At 42.2% G+C, this 20358-nt stretch overlaps 1 protein-coding gene across 1 annotated transcript in view; it reads left to right on the top strand.

Moving 5' to 3' along the window:
- Positions 1–20358, top strand: part of CFTR (CF transmembrane conductance regulator) — a 138877-nt gene that overhangs the window by 6672 nt on the left and 111847 nt on the right. Inside the window, exons 2-3 of the mRNA XM_060244846.1 lie at positions 14623–14733; positions 15618–15726. Coding sequence (XP_060100829.1) covers positions 14623–14733; positions 15618–15726 — 220 coding nt within the window. The remainder of the gene's footprint in view (positions 1–14622; positions 14734–15617; positions 15727–20358) is intronic.

Genomic DNA, 20358 nt, shown 5'->3' with positions numbered 1-20358 from the left:
TGCTATTAGATCAGTTTCAGCACCAAGCTGCACCGAGGCCTAAACAGAAACTGTTTTTCATGGACCACCATGTCACACTTTTAATGTTTACTTAACAGGGGGTGGTATCTCATTTATACAAACGGACAAAAGCATGATCAATTAATTTGTTCATAGAGAATGACTACAAAGGCATATCCAGAGGACAGATCAACTTATCTTGGGGAAAGACAGATGTCTTTTCATCTGAGGCAGCCTAATATATACCAAGGGAAACCAGCTACATGTTACTACTGCAGTTTAGTTCTGTGTGCCATATTGGCCTGTGTGGGTAGTAGTGTCTTGCATGTCTGAATTTCAGATTTTGTAGATGCCAAAACAGAACTGTTTCTCAAAACTGAACTTTAGTACACTACTCCTGAAGCTGACCAGGACGTTGCCAAAAAAGAAATGTCTGATGTTGCAGTGAGTCATAGTATCATTAGGAAGATAAAGATACTGTACTCATTTAGGAAGAGTGGCACTGGAACTTGCTAATACCTCTAGAGATCTTAGTCAAACTTTTGTGACACTGGGGATCTGAATATAGGTCCTCAGATAATATAGTTTAGTTGTAACAGCCAGCCACATAGAAATGGATTAGGACAATAGTACTGAGTTTGTTTTTAATTCTTCCCTTCCCACACTATTTTTCTGATCAGAAACAGACTCAACTTTTTTAACAGCCATGAGAGCAAAAAGATAGATACCCCCTCTCTCTGGGCCAGCTGGCTTTGTTTGTTTATGTGGACTCAAGTGAGAACTGAGTTGGGTGTTCCTGCCTGGCTTATTAGAGTCAGACAGCCAGAGCTTGGGGACTTGGGAACAATGGGCAGCAGGTTCCTAAACCCTGCTGCCCTGCTCCAATCACAGGCCCCCTAGTGGTTTGCATGGACCAATCAAACGCTTGCACGGGAACACGGGTGTGTATATAGTTGGCCCAGTTGGCTCAGTTTGGCAGTCTTATGCTTAGCCTTGAGTATGCTGAAATCAATAAAGAGCTGATGTTGTACCATAACCTCGCCTCATCCTTGCATAGAACCCACTATATTACAGTGGCAATGAGGATGGAATCCTGGTGAGTGGTCCAACCAGCATCGCATCGCGCATCGCTGCTCCTATCCAGCACCATGTTCTGCACTGCCACGGCTGACGAAAAGGCTGCTATGCCAGGACTGACTCAAGCCTTCAATGTGGCCCTCCCAGAGAAATGGGAGGGCCACATTGACTACAACGAGGTCACAGGGTGCAAGAAGAAGGCGCTGCTGCTCAGCTCCTGCGGCATGGGCATCCTGGAGCTGGCCCAAGGACTAATGGAGAACCACATTGACTACAACGAGGTCACAGGGTGCAAGAAGAAGACGCTGCTGCTCAGCTCCTGCGGCATGGGCGTCCTGCAGCTGGCCCAAGGACTAATGGTGCCCATGACCCTCTAGGCGGCCACCTTTGATGAGATCATCACGGCTCTCACAATAAACTTCGCCCTGCAACCAACCGTCCTGGCCCGCCGCCTCGAGTTCTCGGAACACCAACAACCCAATGAGTTGGTGGCCAACTTCAGCACCTCCCTCCACTGGTTGTTGCTCCACTGTGACTTCCCAGTCCTCGATGCAATGCTCAGGGACCGGTTCATTTTCGGCCTATGGGACGAGAAATTGAGGCAAAAATTGGTGGGTAAGGATGACCTTGACGTAGCCAAGGCCATCAAGGAGCCTACGGCATATGAGAAATCAAGGAAGGAGCAAGCCACCATCTCTGCACATCGTGTTGCCGTCTCCTTATCCGAGTCAGAAGACTCTGGGGAAGACGATGCACTCAAGCTACGACATGCGGCACAGAAGAAACTGAGACCACACCTGCTCAAGAATGTGCCAGCTGCAGAGACCCCCATGAGCGACGTTCCTGCCGATTTCAAGACACAGTCTGCCACCAATGCAGAAGGACAGGCCATCTAGCAAGGGTCTACCATTTCTGGTCCAAGCACTCCACTCCGAGAAGTGCTGCCCGGCAGGATCCGGGCAGATACCATGGCGGAAGACCTCCACTCCATCACCACCCCAGATGAGCAGGTATGCCAACTTCCCCTGCCCACCCCCGGGATATTGCAAGTGACTGTACTCATTAAGGGCAAGCCATGCAAAATGGAGGTGGACTCAGGGGCCGGGCAGACTGCAATTTCTCTTAAAACTTTCCAAAGTTTTAAGTTTCTCTTAAAACTCTTAAGTTTCTTTTAAGTTTCTCTTAGAACTTCCCCTGGAGGGGAAGCCAAATTGCAGCTATTCCCATTCGTGGTCCGGGACTATCAGAAACAGGAGATCACAGTTAAGGGAGTGGGATTCCCAAGGGTGAAGTACGGAGACTTCCCTGGAAGTCTGCCCCTGATAGTCATTGAAGGGGACTTGGACAACTTGCTGGCCTGAACATGATTTGGACCCGCAATTCAGGCAAAGTCCACAAACTTTTAAATGACACTTGCTCTGAGGTAACTTTAATGGTGGCTAGATTTCTTCAACAGGCCATGGAAATACGACAGAGAATGGTTCTGGAATGACCACATTTTATTTGTTTTAATTATTTAATTTGGCTAAACTCGACTCATATATATTTTACTTATTTTATGTACATTAGCTCCCTATGTACTCTGTAATCTAGGATTTTATATTATTTATATTGCTATTTTACTGCTAAATCTGTTTTATGCCAATAAAGGCTTGCTGTTGCTGTTGCTGATTTGGACCCTTAGGGATTCAGGTAATGGGATTAAACCAAGTCCTCATATGGGGACTTCCAGAGCATCTGTGGAGAGTTCCCAGCAGTTTTTGACGGGACCCTGGGAACTTACACAGGCCCCCCAGTGTCCCTGCAACTAAATCTGAACATCCAGCCCATAAGGCTGAAGGCCTGGCATGTTCCCTTCACCCTCAGACATAAGATAGAGAAGGAGCTAGACCTCCTAGTGGCTCAGATAGTGTTGGAGCTGGTTGCTAATGCTCCCTGGGAAACGCCCATCATCACCCCAGTCAAGCTCGATAGCTGTGTCTGCCTCTGCGCAGACTATAAGTGTACAATAAATAAAGCACTGCAAGGCCACATCTACCCACTGTCGGTGGTGAGCCACATGTTGGCCTCCTTAGCAGGGGCAAAAATTTTCGGAAAATTGGACTTAGGCCTATCAACAGCTTCCGGTGGACACTGTCATGGCCGAGGCACAAATGATAGTGACAAATAGAGGCACCTTCAAGGTCAAGCACCTCCAGTTTGGGGTCAGCGTGGCCCAGGGATCTTTCAAAACCTAATGCACTCTCTTTTGAAAGGTATCCCCCGGGTCCAGCCATTTTTCAATGATGTGTTGATCACTGCAGCCACAGAGGATGAGTTCACCATACTCCAACGTTTTGACTCAGCGGGCCTGTAGTGTATCGCTAGGATGCCATTACGATATAACGCAAGGACGATAGACCAAGCAAATGCGGCCATGTGCAGAGGCGACTGGGCTGCCCCCAGGCGACTCTGCACAGGGCGCGAAACACCCCGCCCATCACAGGCTGTGGCAGGAAGTTTAACTGGCCAGGATTGGGCTGGCCAGCCAGGGAGGTTGTTCCGGGATATTGTATATAAGCGGGGCCCGGCCCGCGTGTTCCCTCTCTTGTAACGTGCCTCCATTAAAGCATGTTGCCCTACCAACGTCTTCCGTCTCAGTACGTTACAGGGCCTAAAGGTGAAGAGGGAGAAATGCATACTGGGGGTGCCCAAGATTGACTTTCTGGGGTATTTGGTCGATGTGAATGGTATCCATCCCTCAAAGGAAAAGGTAGAGGCCATTTGCAACACTCCCACCTCCACTACTAAAGTGGAACTAGAAGCTTTCGTAGGCCTCCTCAACTTCTACCATGCCTTCCTTCCCCGCAAGGCGGTGGTAGAGGAACCCTTCCACCGTTTGTTGGACAAAAGAGCCCCGTGGGTGTGGGGCTGGTGGCAGGCCACTACCTTCCAAGTGGTGAAGGACCTTCTCACATCGAACAGCCTGCTGGCACACTTCGACAAGCTGCTGCCTATTGTCTATTCCTGCGATGCGTCTCCTTATGGGGTGGGGGCGGCCTTAGCACAGTGCTGCTGGATGGCCATGAGGTTCCGGTGGCTTACTATTCAAGGACATTGCAAAAGCCTGAGTGCAACTACGCGCAAATACATGCTGTTGCCCCGGGACTTAAGGTGGTCCATTTTCCTAGCTGGGTATCAGTATGACCTGCAATACCAGCTGGGAAAGGCTATGGGCCATGCAGACGCCTTGAGTCAGCTGCCGCTACCCTCCGGGAATCTGGATCTGGTGCCAGCGCACCAGATAATGTTTAACAACGTTATCTGGTGCGCTGGCACCAGATCCAGGTCCCTTCCGGACCACACGGTTCATGCAAAGGACATTGCTCGATGCTCTGCCAGGGACAAAATCCTCTCCTGAGTTCTCAACTGGGTGAAGAAGGGATGGCCCATGGGCCAGGTGGGGTCAGAGTTTGCAGCATTCACTGGGATGAACTATCGGTGCACAAGGGCTGTTTGTTATGGGGGGGTCGGGTAGTGGTGCCCCCTGTTCTGAAACACAGAGTCCTTACCGCACTGCATGACTTTCACCTGGGAATAGAGCAGATGAAGGCTCTTGCCCGCAGCTATGTCTGGTGGCCCGGAATTGATGATGGCATTGAGTCTTGGGTAGCGAGGTGCCAATAATGCTAGGAGACCCGCCCAGCACCGCCCAGAGTGCCAGCCCAACAGTGGGAGCCAAACATAACCTATGGTCCCACCTGCACCTGGACTTCACGGAGCCCTTCCAAAGACAAATATTTTTCCTAATAGTGGACTCCTACTCCAAGTGGTTGGAGGTTGTCCTTGTTGCATCCACATCCTACCGGGCCACCATTACAGCGCTCTGCAGGGTCTTCACCACCCAGGGGCTCCAAGACACTCTTGTCTCAGACAATGGAACCGCCTTCACTTCAGGGGAGTTCCAGGACTTCTGCTTCCAGAATCTAATCTCGCACCTTAGGTCAGCCCCTTTTCACCCGGCTACCAATGGCCAAGAGGAAAGGATGGTGCTGTTCACAAGAGTCATTCCACCACATCATCCAGGGGGACTGGGAGTCCTGCCTCGCTGAGTTCCTGCTAGGCCAGCACGCCATTCCCTGCACTGCCACCGGCTGCTGCCCGGCCAAGCTCCTCATGGGCTGGTGGCTGTCGACGCTCTTATACCGCATGCACCCCGACTGGGCCCCAGACCTGCAAGAGATGCCCAACACGGTCTGAGCGCCCAGGGGTTTTGAAACGGAGGACTTAGTGTACGCCAAGAACTTTGGGGGTGGCCCAGCATGGCTTCCAGCCAGAGTCTACAGGGTGCTGGGATCAGTCATGTACAAGGTCACAACCGAGAGAGGGTTCACTATGCGGTGACACATAAACCAATGGAGGTCACAGGAGGCACCTGGGGACGAGGTTGAGGAAGCTGCCCAGGACCTTGCCAAAAAAGAAATGTCTGATGTTGCAGTGAGTCATAGTATCTTTAGGAAGAGTGGCACTGGACCTTGCTAATACCTCTAGAGATCTTAGTCAAACTTTTTTGACACTGGGGATCTGAATATAGGTCCTCAGATAATATAGTTTAGTTGTAAGAGCCTGCCACATAGAAATGGATTAGGACAATAGTACTGAGTTTGTTTTTAATTCTTCCCTTCCCACACTATTTTTCTGATCAGAAACAGACTCAACTTTTTTAACAGCCATGAGAGCAAAAAGATAGATACCCCCTCTCTCTGGGCCAGCTGGCTTTGTTTGTTTATGTGGACTCAAGTGAGAACTGAGTTGGGTGTTTCTGCCTGGCTTATTAGAGTCAGACAGCCAGAGCTTGGGGACTTGGGAACAATGGGCAACAGGATCCTAAATCCTGCTGCCCTGCTCCAATCACGGGCCCCCTACTGGTTTGAATGGACCAATCAAATGCTTGCACGGGAACACGGGTGTGTATATAGTTGGCCCCATTGGCTCAGTTTGGCAGTCTTATGCTTAGCCTTGAGTATGCTGAAATCAATAAAGAGCTGATGTTGTACTACCACCTCGCCTCATCCTTGCATAGAACCCATTATATTATAGTTTATGTTTGTTTAAAAAGCCCCCTTCCCATCCCACATCAGTTTCTTATCAGAAATGGAACTAATTTGGCTGTCTTCTTGAGTTGTGGTCGCAATCCAAATTGGACCTACAGTATGTGTGCTTGGGAATTCAGTTTCAAGCAGTGAACTGCTAGCACATATCTGATTGACAGGGCTCCAAGTGATCACATGGGGGAATAATATGCAGGGCCTTTTTTGTAGCAGGAACTCCTTTGCATATTACGTTGCACCCCACTGATGTAGCCAATCCTCCAAGAGCTTTCAGGGCTTTTCTTACAGGGCCTATTGTAAGCTCTTGGAGGACTGGCTACATCAAGAGGGTGCAGCCTAATATGCAAAAGAGTTCCTGCTACAAAAAAAAAGCCCTCCTAATGTGTAATGTGCGAATTGGCCCTTATGCTGACTTTTGCAGTTAAACTATGTGCCTGGCTGTCCAGTCACAGATCCTCATTGTCAGATCCCCACATCCAATGTTGGGTTGAATCTTCAGTTGCTTAAAAAAAGTTGATAGGTCAGGCAGCTTAGAATGAGAAAGTAGCCAGCAAATCTTTCCTCTCACCACACATAGGCTTGGATTCAGTGATAACAAATGGAATGCAAGTGCACTTAACACAGTTCTGCTTTTGCAAGATCTTGTACAAAATCTAGTGCTTTTCTCCCTACAGTGTTACAGTGCCAGAAATCTTGCAAATGGGGAATACAGTAAGTTTTGCAAGAAGCGACTTCATTTCTTTTTAATAAAAATTTCCACTTGTGCAAGAGTTCTAGCGCAAGTAAATTTTTTGCTTTGGATATAGCCCATAAGTTAAAATTCAAATGAGAATTTGCTTTTTAAAATCCAAATAAATTGGAATCACTTAGCATTTTTATGAGTTACCAGCATGGGACATTTCCTACAAAGTATTTTCAGCACCTGCCCAGGATCAAATTCCACAATGGGACACAGTAACATTCTTGTCATTCCTATTTCTATACTAGGCACATGATCATTTTAAGGAAGGGGAAGGACTGGCTATGTTACCACTCTGTTTTAGTAGTCCTATTTTAGTACAGTTCTTCTAATCTAAGAGCTATTTATGCTGTTATTTATTTTTTTTTAGCTCTGCTTATTGATTGATAAGTAATAAAGCAATGGAACAAAGCAGAATTTTTCATGCCACTGTGTTCTCTTTAGGAACTAAGGGTATGAGCACCCTTGGGCTTTTCTCTTACATTTTTCTCAGTACCTACAGGTCTTTCAGTAGCCCCTTGGAGAGATGAGTTACCTCAGCTGAATTCCCTCTGGTAGTTGATGCTCTTTTGGAGAGGTGATGATATGAGCTTCAAACCTTTATGTGAATTTCTGTAGTTTTTCCTTCAGGTTACATAAGTCCATGGACAGTTCAAGAAAAGGTTGGTTAGGGGCTATTCAAATTAAATTCTCTCAGTCAGTTGGTGGTATCTTCAGATTGGACTGGGATTTTCTTCTACTGTTCCCCCTTCAGGATGCACATCTTTCAGTAGAATAGCTTAAGGAAAAGTGTCCAAACTGAATTCTTTCTCATTTGTGGTATCTCGACTAGTTTCTTCATGGAAAGACGTCTGTGGCCTTTCTCTGAGTGCATGCAGTCTTTTCAGTAGTTTTTCTACTGTATCATGAAAAAATGGGAAGAATAAATTGTTCCTGCTGAGACAAAAGAATTGAAATGGCAAAAAGTAATGATAAAAACCAACAGAAGGAGCTAAAGCCATCAAATGTATCAATTTGTGTAGGTAGGATGGAAGTTAAGGAAACTGGAACCAAGTAGTCCTGATGTGAGATTTTTTCAGATAATGGTAAAGTGAGGGAGGAAATGTTTTAAGAAAAAAACATAGCTATAAAACAAAGCAAAGTTAAGACAATATCCCATCTACGTGAGCCTTGTATCATTCTTATGAGGTGTATTTTGTTACCAGGCAATGAAAAGAAGAGGAGAAACCTGTTTTCCTTCTTTTACCTATATAAGAGCCTTGCGCTCTGCAGAATTTTCTGAGTATGTGTCCATAAAAACATCTCCTGGAGAGGAACAAGACAACGCTGAGGTTCATCTATGAAAGATTTATAAAATAAATAAAGAAATAAAATAAAATGATGATGATGATTTATTTTAAATTGCAAGTAGTAGCTCTTTAATGCAGTGAAGGAAGCTAGAGGGTGGTTTTGTTCTATGCCACCAGAGTATACTATCTAGTATCCTAATCTAACCCATCTGTAAACCAGATTTATGACTGATTTACATCATCATATTACAAGCACACAAGGTGCATCAATGACTCTCCCTTTTATGTGATTTTATTGTGTCTTATTCATATATTTATGGTACACTTACTGTTTAACAACCCCCCCCCCCTTTCATCTGATTCATCTTCTGAAGTCTGAACCTCGCATGTCAGATGACATCAAAAGGAGTACAGTACTGGAACTTGCTTATAATATTTGACATTTGTATAGTGCTTTTTCTAGATGCTTGAAGTCTCAGTAATCCTCAAAACATCCTCAATAATCTTCACAAATAGCTTTTAAAGTAGACTAAGGGGTAAAGGAGAAGTTTTAAACAGACATGCTTTTCCCCTCCATTAAAACTGCTGATAATAACACAGGGAGCCCAGTTTTGATTAGTGAAAACTGAGCAGGGGTTGAAGGATTACATTCCTTTTTCTTATGCAGTCCCAACCCAAATTGCAGCTGTGTACCTGTGTAATTTACTTTTAACAGACTGATGGAGATCCATTATCTCTATTATGCCTATTTTGACCCTTATTATTCTTATATTATAGATTATATTATTACTATATACTTAACTCCAACTGAGAAAATTGCATTTTGGGCAGAAAAAGGGAAAGGTCACATCCATCAGAACCACTATTTTAGGACATCTGTTGAGTAGCTATTCTTCCCTAATTGCATTGTACAAAGCTGGCTGCCCTTTACTGATGCACATTTGCTAGAACTTTTGGAAGGAAGCAAGAATTCTTACTTAACTGTCTGTTCATGACTACAGAGTTTACTTAGACCCAATGCTAGAAGTTTCCTAAGTAAGTTGAATGTTAGAGGTGTGGTGTGATCCATTGTTCCCTCTTGGTTTCAGCATTTTATAATCATATGTCATAGTCTTCTCTTGAGGTCCTGACTGGTTTCATCCTTCCTTAATACTATAACTGAATGACATATGAAAAAAGAATTTATGGAGAGTATTGTTTTGGATGTTAGCAAGTTCCCCTCACCAGCATCTATATTACTCATAATTGGTTGTCTCTTTAATCAAATTCAGACTGGTACTTCAATATAGCGCCTACAGGTTAGATCTGTGTACATATCATTGGCAGACTTCATAAGCAACACAATTTTAGACAACACAGAGTGGCAGTGTTTAAAGAAACATCCTTTGGGATTCACACACTAGATGAAATGCCTTACTAGAATGAGGTAAGAGCCAGATTATTCATTATGCTTTCATCTTCAAACTAGCAAAATAACCTATTACATTCTAGTGACAAACAGAAGTATAGTAACAATGCATTGGAGATTTGTTGTGTCCCAAATATACATGGTATAAAAAAGGCACACATAGTTTGTCACTTTTAAAATATTAGCCATGTGGTTTCCAGTGAACAAGGATCAGAATTAACCAGCTACATATCCTGTATTACAATTTTTAGATTAAAGTCAAACGTTTCATCTTCTTGCACAGGTTACAAAAACAGCTGAAGTTTTCATTTTATGAGACACACATTCTGTGGTTTTGCGGTAGTTTTCTTTTTTTAAAACCTGAAATACATTGACGAGTGTTTCCATTTCTGAAGGACATGGGGTTAACACTGTTTATGTAAGAAAGTCCCATGTCAACAGGTACCAGATTGAGTCTTTATCCTATAAGCCAAACCATCATTTTTAAGTGACAGCCCAGGAACTCTAGAAAAAGCATTTTGAAATGCTCTAAATGTAAAGGTTGTTTATTTATTGAGAATATTTCTATGCTGCTGCTTCAAATTCCTGTTTAAGGTGGCTTACTGTTTTAAACCACAAGCTGTTAAAGCACAAGCCATGGGTTATAATCAGCAACAGAGACTATCCATAAAGTAGAAGCAGTTCATTAAAAAGCTGACAAGATAAAATCCTGAATTAAAAGTCTGGGTAAAAAGATGTATTCTAGCCTGGTGCCTAAAAGGAAGTAAAGTAGGTGCTAGGTAAGCCTCAAGAGGGAGAGTGTTCCAAAGGCAAGCTGCCACCACAGAAAACGTCCTCTCTCTAGTCACTATCTGCCTCACCTTTGAAGGTGGGTGCACAAACAGCAGGGTAGGCAGATCTCAACTGCTGGGCTGGATCATATGGGTGAAGATCAGGTAATATTTAAATACCAGAGACCACATAGTTCCTTTTTAAATATCTCCACAGAGTCTTCTGGTACTTATTCAGTGCACATTCTACCTGTGCTCTAAACATGTCAGAATTGTGTTCGAAAAACCTGAATTCCACAACATTTGGAATTGAGAGTACCAGTCCACACAGAGCTATGGCCTTCCAAATCCACTTGAATCAATGGGTTTAGAAGGCTATAACTGTATTCAAGACTAAGTAGAATTTCAGAGACTAATTTATTTACTCCATTTATACCCTGTTTTTATCCCCAGTGGGGACTAGGGTTTCCAGGTATGGGTTGGGAAATTCCTGGATATGTTGAGGGTGGAGCCTGGGAGGTTGTAGTTTGGGATAGGAGGGACTTCAAAGGGTATAATGCCACAGAGCCCACCTTCCAAAGTAGCTATTTTCTCCAGGGGAATGAATCGTTGTGACCTGAAGACCTGTTCTAATTCTGGGAGGTCTCCAGTAACCACCTGGAGACTGGCAATCTTAATGAGGACCCAGAGCCAATTCTGCAATATTTAGCTGAGAATGAGGTTATTCCAACTAATGTACACTTCAGAGACTGGATTTATATCTGAGTGTATGGTCACTAAAAGTTTCTCTGTTGGGGTTATGCACTGGCTTAATGCTCCTAATAGCAGGAGTATGGTGCTTACCTTCCCCTTTACTATGTAGGTGCTATCACTACTTTCCTTCACCTGTTTCCCCCTGATGATATGTATTTTTAATGAAATAAAATTCTTTTAAAAATGAGGACCTAAAACAAGTCCTATCATTGTCCAAATATCCATTTTATTTTCCCGACAACTCTATGATGTGTTAGGCTGAGAGTGTGTGACGAATTCAAGGTCACCCAGCCAACTTCCGCAGCAGAATGGAGATTCCATCCTTGACCTTCTGTATCCTAATATGACACTGTAACCACTACACCATGCTGACCCTCACTAAGTAGACAAAGAATCCTGTCTCACAGAGGGGTCAGCAGGTTGCCTCTGGGAAGCCTACTAGCCGTAAATGAACTGTCTTTGTGCTTTTGTTCCTCAGTAACTGGCTTCATTTAACCATAACGGCAAATAATGTTGGATCTATCTCCGTGAATTTTTTTAGTCACCTTTTAAAGACATCCAAAATATGGCTGACCCATATTATGTGACAGTCAACTCATGTGGCAGTGAATTCCACCCTAACTATTTGTTGTATGAAGAAATATTTCATTTTGTGTGTCCTGAGTTAATTTAATAGGATGACACTGATGTCTAATGTTATGGGAGAGTAAAGACGTAAGATTTCTGGAAGCCATGGAAAATGAAGGTATTTTTACCTTTAAATTCTATCAATATATCAAATAATACAGTTTTACATGATGATTAAGTTATAAACAATGCATTTTATGTTGTTAAATAAACAAAAGAAGTCCAGGTTTGATGGGAAAGTGTGGTGTATATTTCAGTCCTTCCTAAAGTTACAATTTTTTCCTCTCCTCCTGTTCTTTTTCCCCATGGCTTAGAATTTCCAGAAATGTATTGAGACAATGGAACAAGACAATTTTTCATTTGTATTATGACAGTTCTGGCTGCAATTAAGAATTTATAACACACATACAAAAATTCATTTCAAATCCTACACTTTCTTTTTTTACAGATCATTTTAAAATTCATTGGGACTAGTGCCATGTCCCCACTGTTCCTAAACTGATGGTATTCTTTAAAATGTCATTTTACATTAATCTCTTAAGAGGACAGTCCCTTCCCATAAGGACTCAGGCAGAAATATTACTGAAGACAATGAGATTTACCTTGATGTGCTAAAAGTGTAGATACTTTATTTTATGTATGAATGGAAATTAGCAGGTTATTATATTAGACAATGCTCCCTTTTATGATCTGCATTAAGGTAGAAAAGGATAAGATGATTTCAGATTTAGTTTTGAGAAATCACAGTTCAATTTTGTTTCTTTTCCAAATCCAGTCCCCAATAACCTTCTAGAAAAAAAAATACAATATATGGAATTAAAAACTTAACATTGTTCTCTTCTGGTCTTCTATACAACATCCCAGTGTGTGTGATTGTACTATGTGCCTTTAATGTAACCATTCTTTCATTTAGCCTGACTCCAGAGAATTGGGCTATTTAGCTATAGTAGCCCATGTGTGCTTTGGTCTTATGTCTGTTGAACAGCATCCTTTTATTCTAGGAGAGCCAGTTTGGTGTAGTGGTTAAGTGTGCGGACTCTTATCTGGGAGAACCGGGTTTGATTCCCCACTCCTCCACTTGCACCTGCTGGAATGGCCTTGGGTCAGCCATAGCTCTGGCAGAGGTTGTCCTTGAAAGGGCAGCTGCTGTGAGAGCCCTCTCCAGCCCCACCCACCTCACAGGGTGTCTGTTGTGGGGGAGGAAGGTAAAGGCGATTGTGAGCCGCTCTGAGACTCTTCGGAGTGGAGGGCGGGATATAAATCCAATATCTTCTTCTTCTTCTTCTATGCCACATACTGAATCACCTCTGAAAGTGAGAGAACTTCCTAAAGCAATTTATGATATGCCGAATAGTCCATTATTGAGTGGGGGTGGGTGGCTCTTGGCCATGCTCAAGATCTTTGGTGCACCTCTGGATCACAGCCGTAACACTTTTTATGAAATACACCACAATTTCTCAGAAATCTGTTGCTCATGGAATTTTTAATGAAGCATTGCATATATACTTTATTTTAAATGTTTATAATGTTGAAAAGGTGAAATGTTTTAATGTTTGATGTTCACTGCCTTGGAGACCCTATCTGAATGGAAAGGCGTCATAATGTTTAAAATAAATAAATAAATTTCCACTGATATTGTTTATATATTTTTACACATTACATCACATGTGAAAAGTAAGACTTACAAAATAGATATTCTTGTTATAAGCATCCTTTATGATATATAAAATGTACATCCATTGTTTTTAGTCATGTTGGGGGAAAGTGCTGTCTAGTCATAGCTGACTTATGCTGACCCTGTAGGATTTTCAAGGCAAGAGACATTCAGAGATGTTTGCCATTGACTGCATCTGTGACATGAGTCTGGTAGTTTTTTTGTGGTCTCCCATCTAATTACTAGCCAGGGTCAACCCTGCTTAATTTCTGAGAGCTCATGAAATCAGACTAGTTTGGGCCATCCACGGCAGGGTTCTCTCTCTCTCCAGCTGTGTTGCGGGGGGGGGGGGACAAGATCTCTCATGGGGCTGTGTGAGAACACACACCCATGAAATGCAACTGATGGCACTGTACTATTCTGTGCCAATGTGTGGAAAGTGACCTACTTTCTGGTGATGTAAGGGTGTGTGATCTAATATGCAAATGAGTTCCTGCTGGGCTTTTCCTACAAAAGTAGCCCTGGTTAATCCTAACCCATTAGATGGCAATTCATAGCATGCGTTACAACTCTACATCTATATGTCCATAGATGATAAAATACAAAGCAAGTAGATGGACAAGAAACGCCCCCCCCCCCAAAAAAAAGGTAGAGCAGGGGAGGCCAATGCAGGTGGAATTCTTCCACCTCAGCCATAGCACTGGTGGAACATCTCCAATTTGCATGCCTGGCAGAACTGTATAAAATTATGCAGGGCTTGAATCTCAATTGGGAGAGTGTTCCACAATTACTTGCTGCTGCAAGGGGTGTAGAGGGGCTTTTTAGAGGGTGCACAAAGTGTTCTGTTTCAGGGACGTTTGGAGGCAGATTAATGAAGTTGTTGGTGAAGGTTTTGTTGTAATGTCTTAATATGTGGCTTTGGTGATTTCATTATGTAATTTGCTATATATATACATTTCAATGTCTTGTTGTTTATGTAAGCTACTTTGCTTTCTAAGGCACTGGCAAGGTATATATAATTTAAGCAAATTAACCTTTCCATTTTTAAAAGTGGTTTGCTTCTGGCAAGACCTACTATTCAGAAGACCCAAGGTCTCCTTGTGCACATTGAAATTGTTGCATGCTCTTTAGGATCTTTTTGGATTTTTCATTTTTATATACTTCTGCTAAAATTAATTTTAACATTAATTTGAAAAAAAAAATATTATTTATTAGGTGGACAAAGCCTATTTTGAGAAAAGGTTATAGACAACGCCTGGAATTGTCAGACATTTATCAGATCCCTGCCACAGATTCTGCAGATAATCTTTCAGAAAAATTAGAAAGGTATGTACTAGCACTATTCCCTATTTTGTAAGACAAAGACAGAATTTCAGTGTAATGGGTAAAAGAAATCATTTAATACAAGATGGATAGTAATCCTTATTCTTCATCTGGGTATACTAGTTTTTTTTTAAAGAAACCTGCAGCCAAATCCTCTGCATTGTTATTCTGAAGTAAATATCTCTTTCTTCAATGGGCTATTCCTAAATAATTTTGCATAGGATTGATTTCATCAGTATTTGTGTTAACTGCACTGTAGATGAAGTTTGTAGCTCAGAGCCATTTCTGCTATTTAGTATTTAATTATCTCAAGTTAATGCAAGGGACATGTATTTTACAACCCAAATATTAAAAGAACAATTTGATTATAGATTTTTATGTGTGTATGTTAAATCTTGGTTGACATTTTCCCTGGGTTCTTAAATCATACCATCAAAAAGTGTGTTCAAAAGTAGCTGACATGGTGTATTCAGTACATTGAAAAAAATCACAAAATAGAATTGTTTAGAATAGCTTATCTTTGTTTTATTCTTGTTGAGGACTGGAGGCGCTCCAAAACCTTTATTTGCCTATTATTTGTGTATTGGTCTTAAGAAGTACAGCAGGTTTCTTTAAAACATACAGTGTGACCTTTTAAATGAATTAACTCCCTGCAGAGTGATATATGGCTAGGTATTTAAATCTGCCAAATATGCAGCTGAACTACACTTGAACTTTTATTGGGCTATCAAGTCATTGAGAATCAGATATTTGGGGTCTTTGCAAAACCTTTATTTCATTAGTCACCTTAGCTAAATCTCCTTGGATATCTTTGAGTGAACTGAACTATGCCAAAGCTCAAGAGCTTTGTATTTGGTCACACTGGTCTTTTCTCTCTCTCTCTTCAGAGAATGGGACAGAGAGTTGGCTTCAAAGAAAAGACCCAGACTCATCAGTGCTCTTAAAAGATGTTTCTTCTGGAGATTTGTGTTCTATGGAATACTGCTATATTTAGGGGTAAGATTTGTTCTGATTTTTAGTAAATTTATTGCTATGTTATATCATGTAACACTAATGGTCTTCAAGGAATCAAAATGATACTGTGTTTTAATGATATGTTGATATGCAGTCTCCTTATGCAGGGCAGGAGGGCAAAGCTATTTCACCACTTCACCAATCATGTAAACATCCTGCCTCCAATTCTACCAGATGTCTGCATATGGGAGGAACATTTGAATAGGGGTTATACACCTGAAATACCCAGACTGCATAGTTGACATCCTGCCCAAAATCCAGGAGTGGACTGCTTATGCACATTTGATTTCAGACAGGGCTCTTTTTTTTTTAAGCAGGAACTCACAGGAATGCAGTTCCAGCTGGCTTAGTGTCAGAGGGTGTGGCCTGATATGCAAATGAGCTCCTGATGGGCTTCTTCTACAACAGACCCTGCGCAAAACATTGGTGACATCAGGGGGTGTGGCCTAATATGCAAATGAGTTCTTGCTGGGCTTTTTCTACCAAAAAAGCCCTGATTTCAGATATGTATATCTGTGAATATACGTAGTGTAGATGACTGGGGAAGGCAATGGCAAACCACCCCGTAAAAAGTCTGCCATGAAAATGTGAAAGCAATGTCACCCCAGAGTCAGGAACGACTGGTGCTTGCACAGGGGACTACCTTTACTTTTTAAGCATATTCTGCAATATGCTATGCCCCACAGCAATGGTCATGTCAAGCATTATAGATAACAGCCCATTCTGGAAGCTAGCAGTTTGCTTTTCTTTAGGCGTTGCTCCACTGAAGCCAAGGTTCAGGTTCCAACTTCAGAAGGCACAAGAAGAAATCTTGCTTAGTTCCTGCTCCCATTCTTTGCTTGCAATTAAAACAATAGTGTCCTTTTCAATTCCTACTGTTTTCCTTCTGCATCTTCCTTTTCCTTTGCACACTACAAACACACCCTGGTGGTTGGGAAGAAACTCTTCTTCTAAGTTGGTTGCTGTGATTCAATTTCATCAGTGATTTTGTTAGTACTTGGTGGTGGTGGTGTCGTCAAGCCACAGCTGAAATGGTGACCCTGTTGGGTTTTCAAGGCAAGGTTTGAACAGAAGTGGTTTGTCATTGCCTGTCTCTGTGTAGGGACTCTGGACTTCCTTGGTGGGAGACAATCCAAGTACTAACCCAGGTTGACTCTTCTTAGCTCCCGAGATCTAATGGCACTGGGCTAGTCTGGGCCATCCAGATCAGGGAGAGAAACTTTTCTCCTAAGTTGATTGTTGTGATTCAGAGTTTCATCAATTCATTCAGCTTTGTTAGTACATAACATACATGATCATAGTTCTCTAAACAGTGTTATCTGTCATAACTATAATCAAGCTATGTTTATGTGAACAAAGACAAACAATGCTCGGTAATTCCGTAAAGCAGCACATGCCCTTCTATTGCTATATACTTTTTATTTACAGTCCACTTGGTCAAAAGCCTCTGTCTGATGTTAGCAGCTGCTGGTTATGATGGATACTACAATCACCTGAGCCCTGTAAACAGGACATGTTTGTGTACAGGGCCAACATGCACAGAATGGGGATCACTCATTATTCCCAGTCATGGGAACAGATCCTGCATGCACACAGGTGAAGAGTGTGACTGGTATGCTTAGATGTGGGTGAGGACAGTACTAGTGTTTTCTCTCCATCTCTCTCTTTACACATATTGACCATGTACACCAGCACATCATCTATACAGGGCTCTGGACATCTTTTTAAGCATATTCTGCAATATGCTATTCCCCACAGCAATGGTCATGTCAAGCGTTATAGATAACAGCCCATTCTGGAAGCTAGCAGTTTGCTTTTTTCTTTAGGCGTTGCTCCACCAAAGGCAAGGGCAGGTTCGGACTTCAGAGCTATTTAAGTGGCACTCTCACTAGCCTGCTTGTCAATCTATCCAATGATAGTGTGATCTTCTTTCTTCTCACTATCTATTAATTTCACTTCATTTTTTTTTCTTTTAGAGTTGGTAAGTGAAGTGTAGTTGTTTCATGTACATTCCTGTAAATGCTATAAATCACTTCGCTACAATAATCTGAAGACATATTTTGTATCTCCATGTGGTATACACAATAAACAGCAGCAAAAAAGCATTCCCTTTCCTGTGACATCATAAATTGTAAATATCACAGGAGTCTTAAGATGTGAAGAGGAGTCTTGAGACATGTTGTCCTTTACCTTGAATTTAATAAAAAAAAAATGGAAAGCAGCTTTTGTTAAGGTTTTCCTTTGCTGCTTGATCCCAGAAGTGGATGGACCCAACATGCCTGCTCAATTCTTTTTAATTATTCTTCTATAAATATTACTCCCTGTGTACTAAAAACATGGTTGTGTTGGTTAAACATGAGCCTGCTGTGTTTGTATTTTTACAAAATTATATGTAATCATGTAAAAGATGTGAGTACTTAAAACAGGAACTATATAATTCAGCATGTGAAGGTTTAGACCATTTGTGAAAACGGTGTATGAATAGTAAATCCATCAATTGGTCTATTAGGAAGTGATTACACAAAATAATGGAAGAGTTTTTGGTATTGCTGTCCTGAGGTCATTTAAAGGAGAGAAGACAAAGGACTGTCATCATGACCCAATATGTTTCAGATCTAAATTAAACATGATGCTGAAGATCCAGCCAACTTTTGTGTGTATGTGTGTGTGTGTGACTGTAAAGAGGTGCAAGAGGCAGAGCAGCAGAGCTGGGTTTCTAACTCTTTCCCTTATGTGGTCCTCTTTACAGATCAGAGCACATGTTATGTATGATTGTCAGATGTGAGTTGTGGGTTCTCCTCAGCTCTCACTAGCATGGTGCCTGTGGTCTTCCTCACTGGGCCACATTGTGTGGTATTGACTGAGTAGGACTTGGGAGTCCAGGGTTTAAATTCTAAGCTGCCGTGAAACTAATAGAGTGACCTTGGGGCTAGTCATTCTCTGCTTAGCCCAACCTACCACACAGAACTTTGTGCGGATAAAATGGAGGAAGAGAACTTGAACTCCTGGAAGAAGGATGGGATAAAAATACGATGGACAGATAGAAGCTGCTATAGCTCTGTAGAAGGGAAAATGAGCTAATAGCCGCTTGGGGGGGGGGGGGGGGAGGAATGATACAGTGAGGAAAACAGAGTTGGGGGAAGGTTAAATGTTCGTGTTTTACCACTCTGATCAAAATTTGAGTGCCTACACCTCTGTTAAAGTAAACAAACAACCAGTTGATCTAATCAGGGAGATCCTGAATCATATTTGGTTTGTTCTTTAACGAAGTTCTGTAATTCCTTTTCATCATGGGATCGGTCAAATAGATTGCCAATAAGACAAAGCCTTGGATTCAGCCAACTTTTCCACTGGAGAAAAAGTGAGAAGGCAGTCCACTTTGACCACACACACACACACACAAGGCTATGCTGGAAATCTTAGGACCTGCGTGCAGAAAAGGCATATGTAAAGGGGCTGGAATAAGGAATGGAACTGTGCGATTTAAATTAAAAAGCTCTTTGGATTTACCCTAAAAGCTTTTCCTTGCTTCTCTATCATACAGAGTTTTCTACAGTTTAGTTCTTTCCAATGGCCTGTTTCCAGTGAGTTTTAAAGCATAGTATCTTTTCCCAAACATACTTTGGACCACCCTAAATTGAAAATAGGAACAATCAGGGCGGTTTTTGAGCAGGAATGCAGTTCTGGCTGGTTTGGCATCAGGGAGCGTGGCCTAATATACAAATGAGTTCCTGCTGGGCTTTTCCTACAAAAAAGTCCCATGTGGAAGCAATGGTGAAATCAGGGGTATGGCCTAATATGCAAAGGAGTTCCTGCTGGGCTTTTTCTACAAAAAAGAAGAAGTCCTGGGAACAATTATTTACTGGCAACTTGTTCAGCATATCTGATCCTCACAGCCACAAAGTCCCTGGAGCTCTCTTGACCTTCTAGCAGTCTGCATTATAGAGCTGGACTGAGGGAATCCCAGGCTGTGCATGAGTGGCACAATCCACATCCAGGAAAGCAAGAGTAGGAAACACTGGCCCTTTCTACACTCAATCTGCGTGCTACAGATCCACATCACCTAAATTGATTCTGCTTTTACAAATTTGCTTCACACTTTTCCAAATGAACAGTGTTATGTGCAGATTTTTACTTCTGTATTTGCATTATTTAATGCGCTTTTGGGCTATATTTTTCTTTAAAAACTAGCATTTTGTGGTTCTATAGGTTGTGTGCTAGATGGTGGTGCCTCTGCAATATTCCCCTTAATCTTGATATGTTTAACAAAACTAACTTTGCCTTAGTTTAAAAGTGACAATTGTTTTCACTCACTGAAAACCTCTACAGATTCTTTCATTGTGTTGAAGATGGGGCCATGTCATGACTGAACTGCAATCCCCATACAAATTAAAATTAGAAGTTAGATCACCACGGAACACACACTGAGATGTACATTAACAAAAATCTTACATTTAAATGCAAATTATGGAGGTTTGGGGAGGAGTTTGGAAAGCTGAAGGAAGCTGAAGGAAAAGTTCTACAATTAAGAATTAGATCTGAATCTGGAGAAAGTTCCAGGCCAACACAAGTTTTAAGCACAGAGCAACAGCAGGGTGAAAGTGGTGTCAGTAC

Source organism: Heteronotia binoei, chromosome 8 (genome assembly GCF_032191835.1).
Source record: "Heteronotia binoei isolate CCM8104 ecotype False Entrance Well chromosome 8, APGP_CSIRO_Hbin_v1, whole genome shotgun sequence".
In the NCBI taxonomy this organism is placed as follows: Eukaryota; Metazoa; Chordata; class Lepidosauria; order Squamata; family Gekkonidae; genus Heteronotia; species Heteronotia binoei.
The sequence above is the reverse complement of the archived record's forward strand: the minus strand, read 5'-3'. Positions and strand labels throughout refer to the sequence as shown.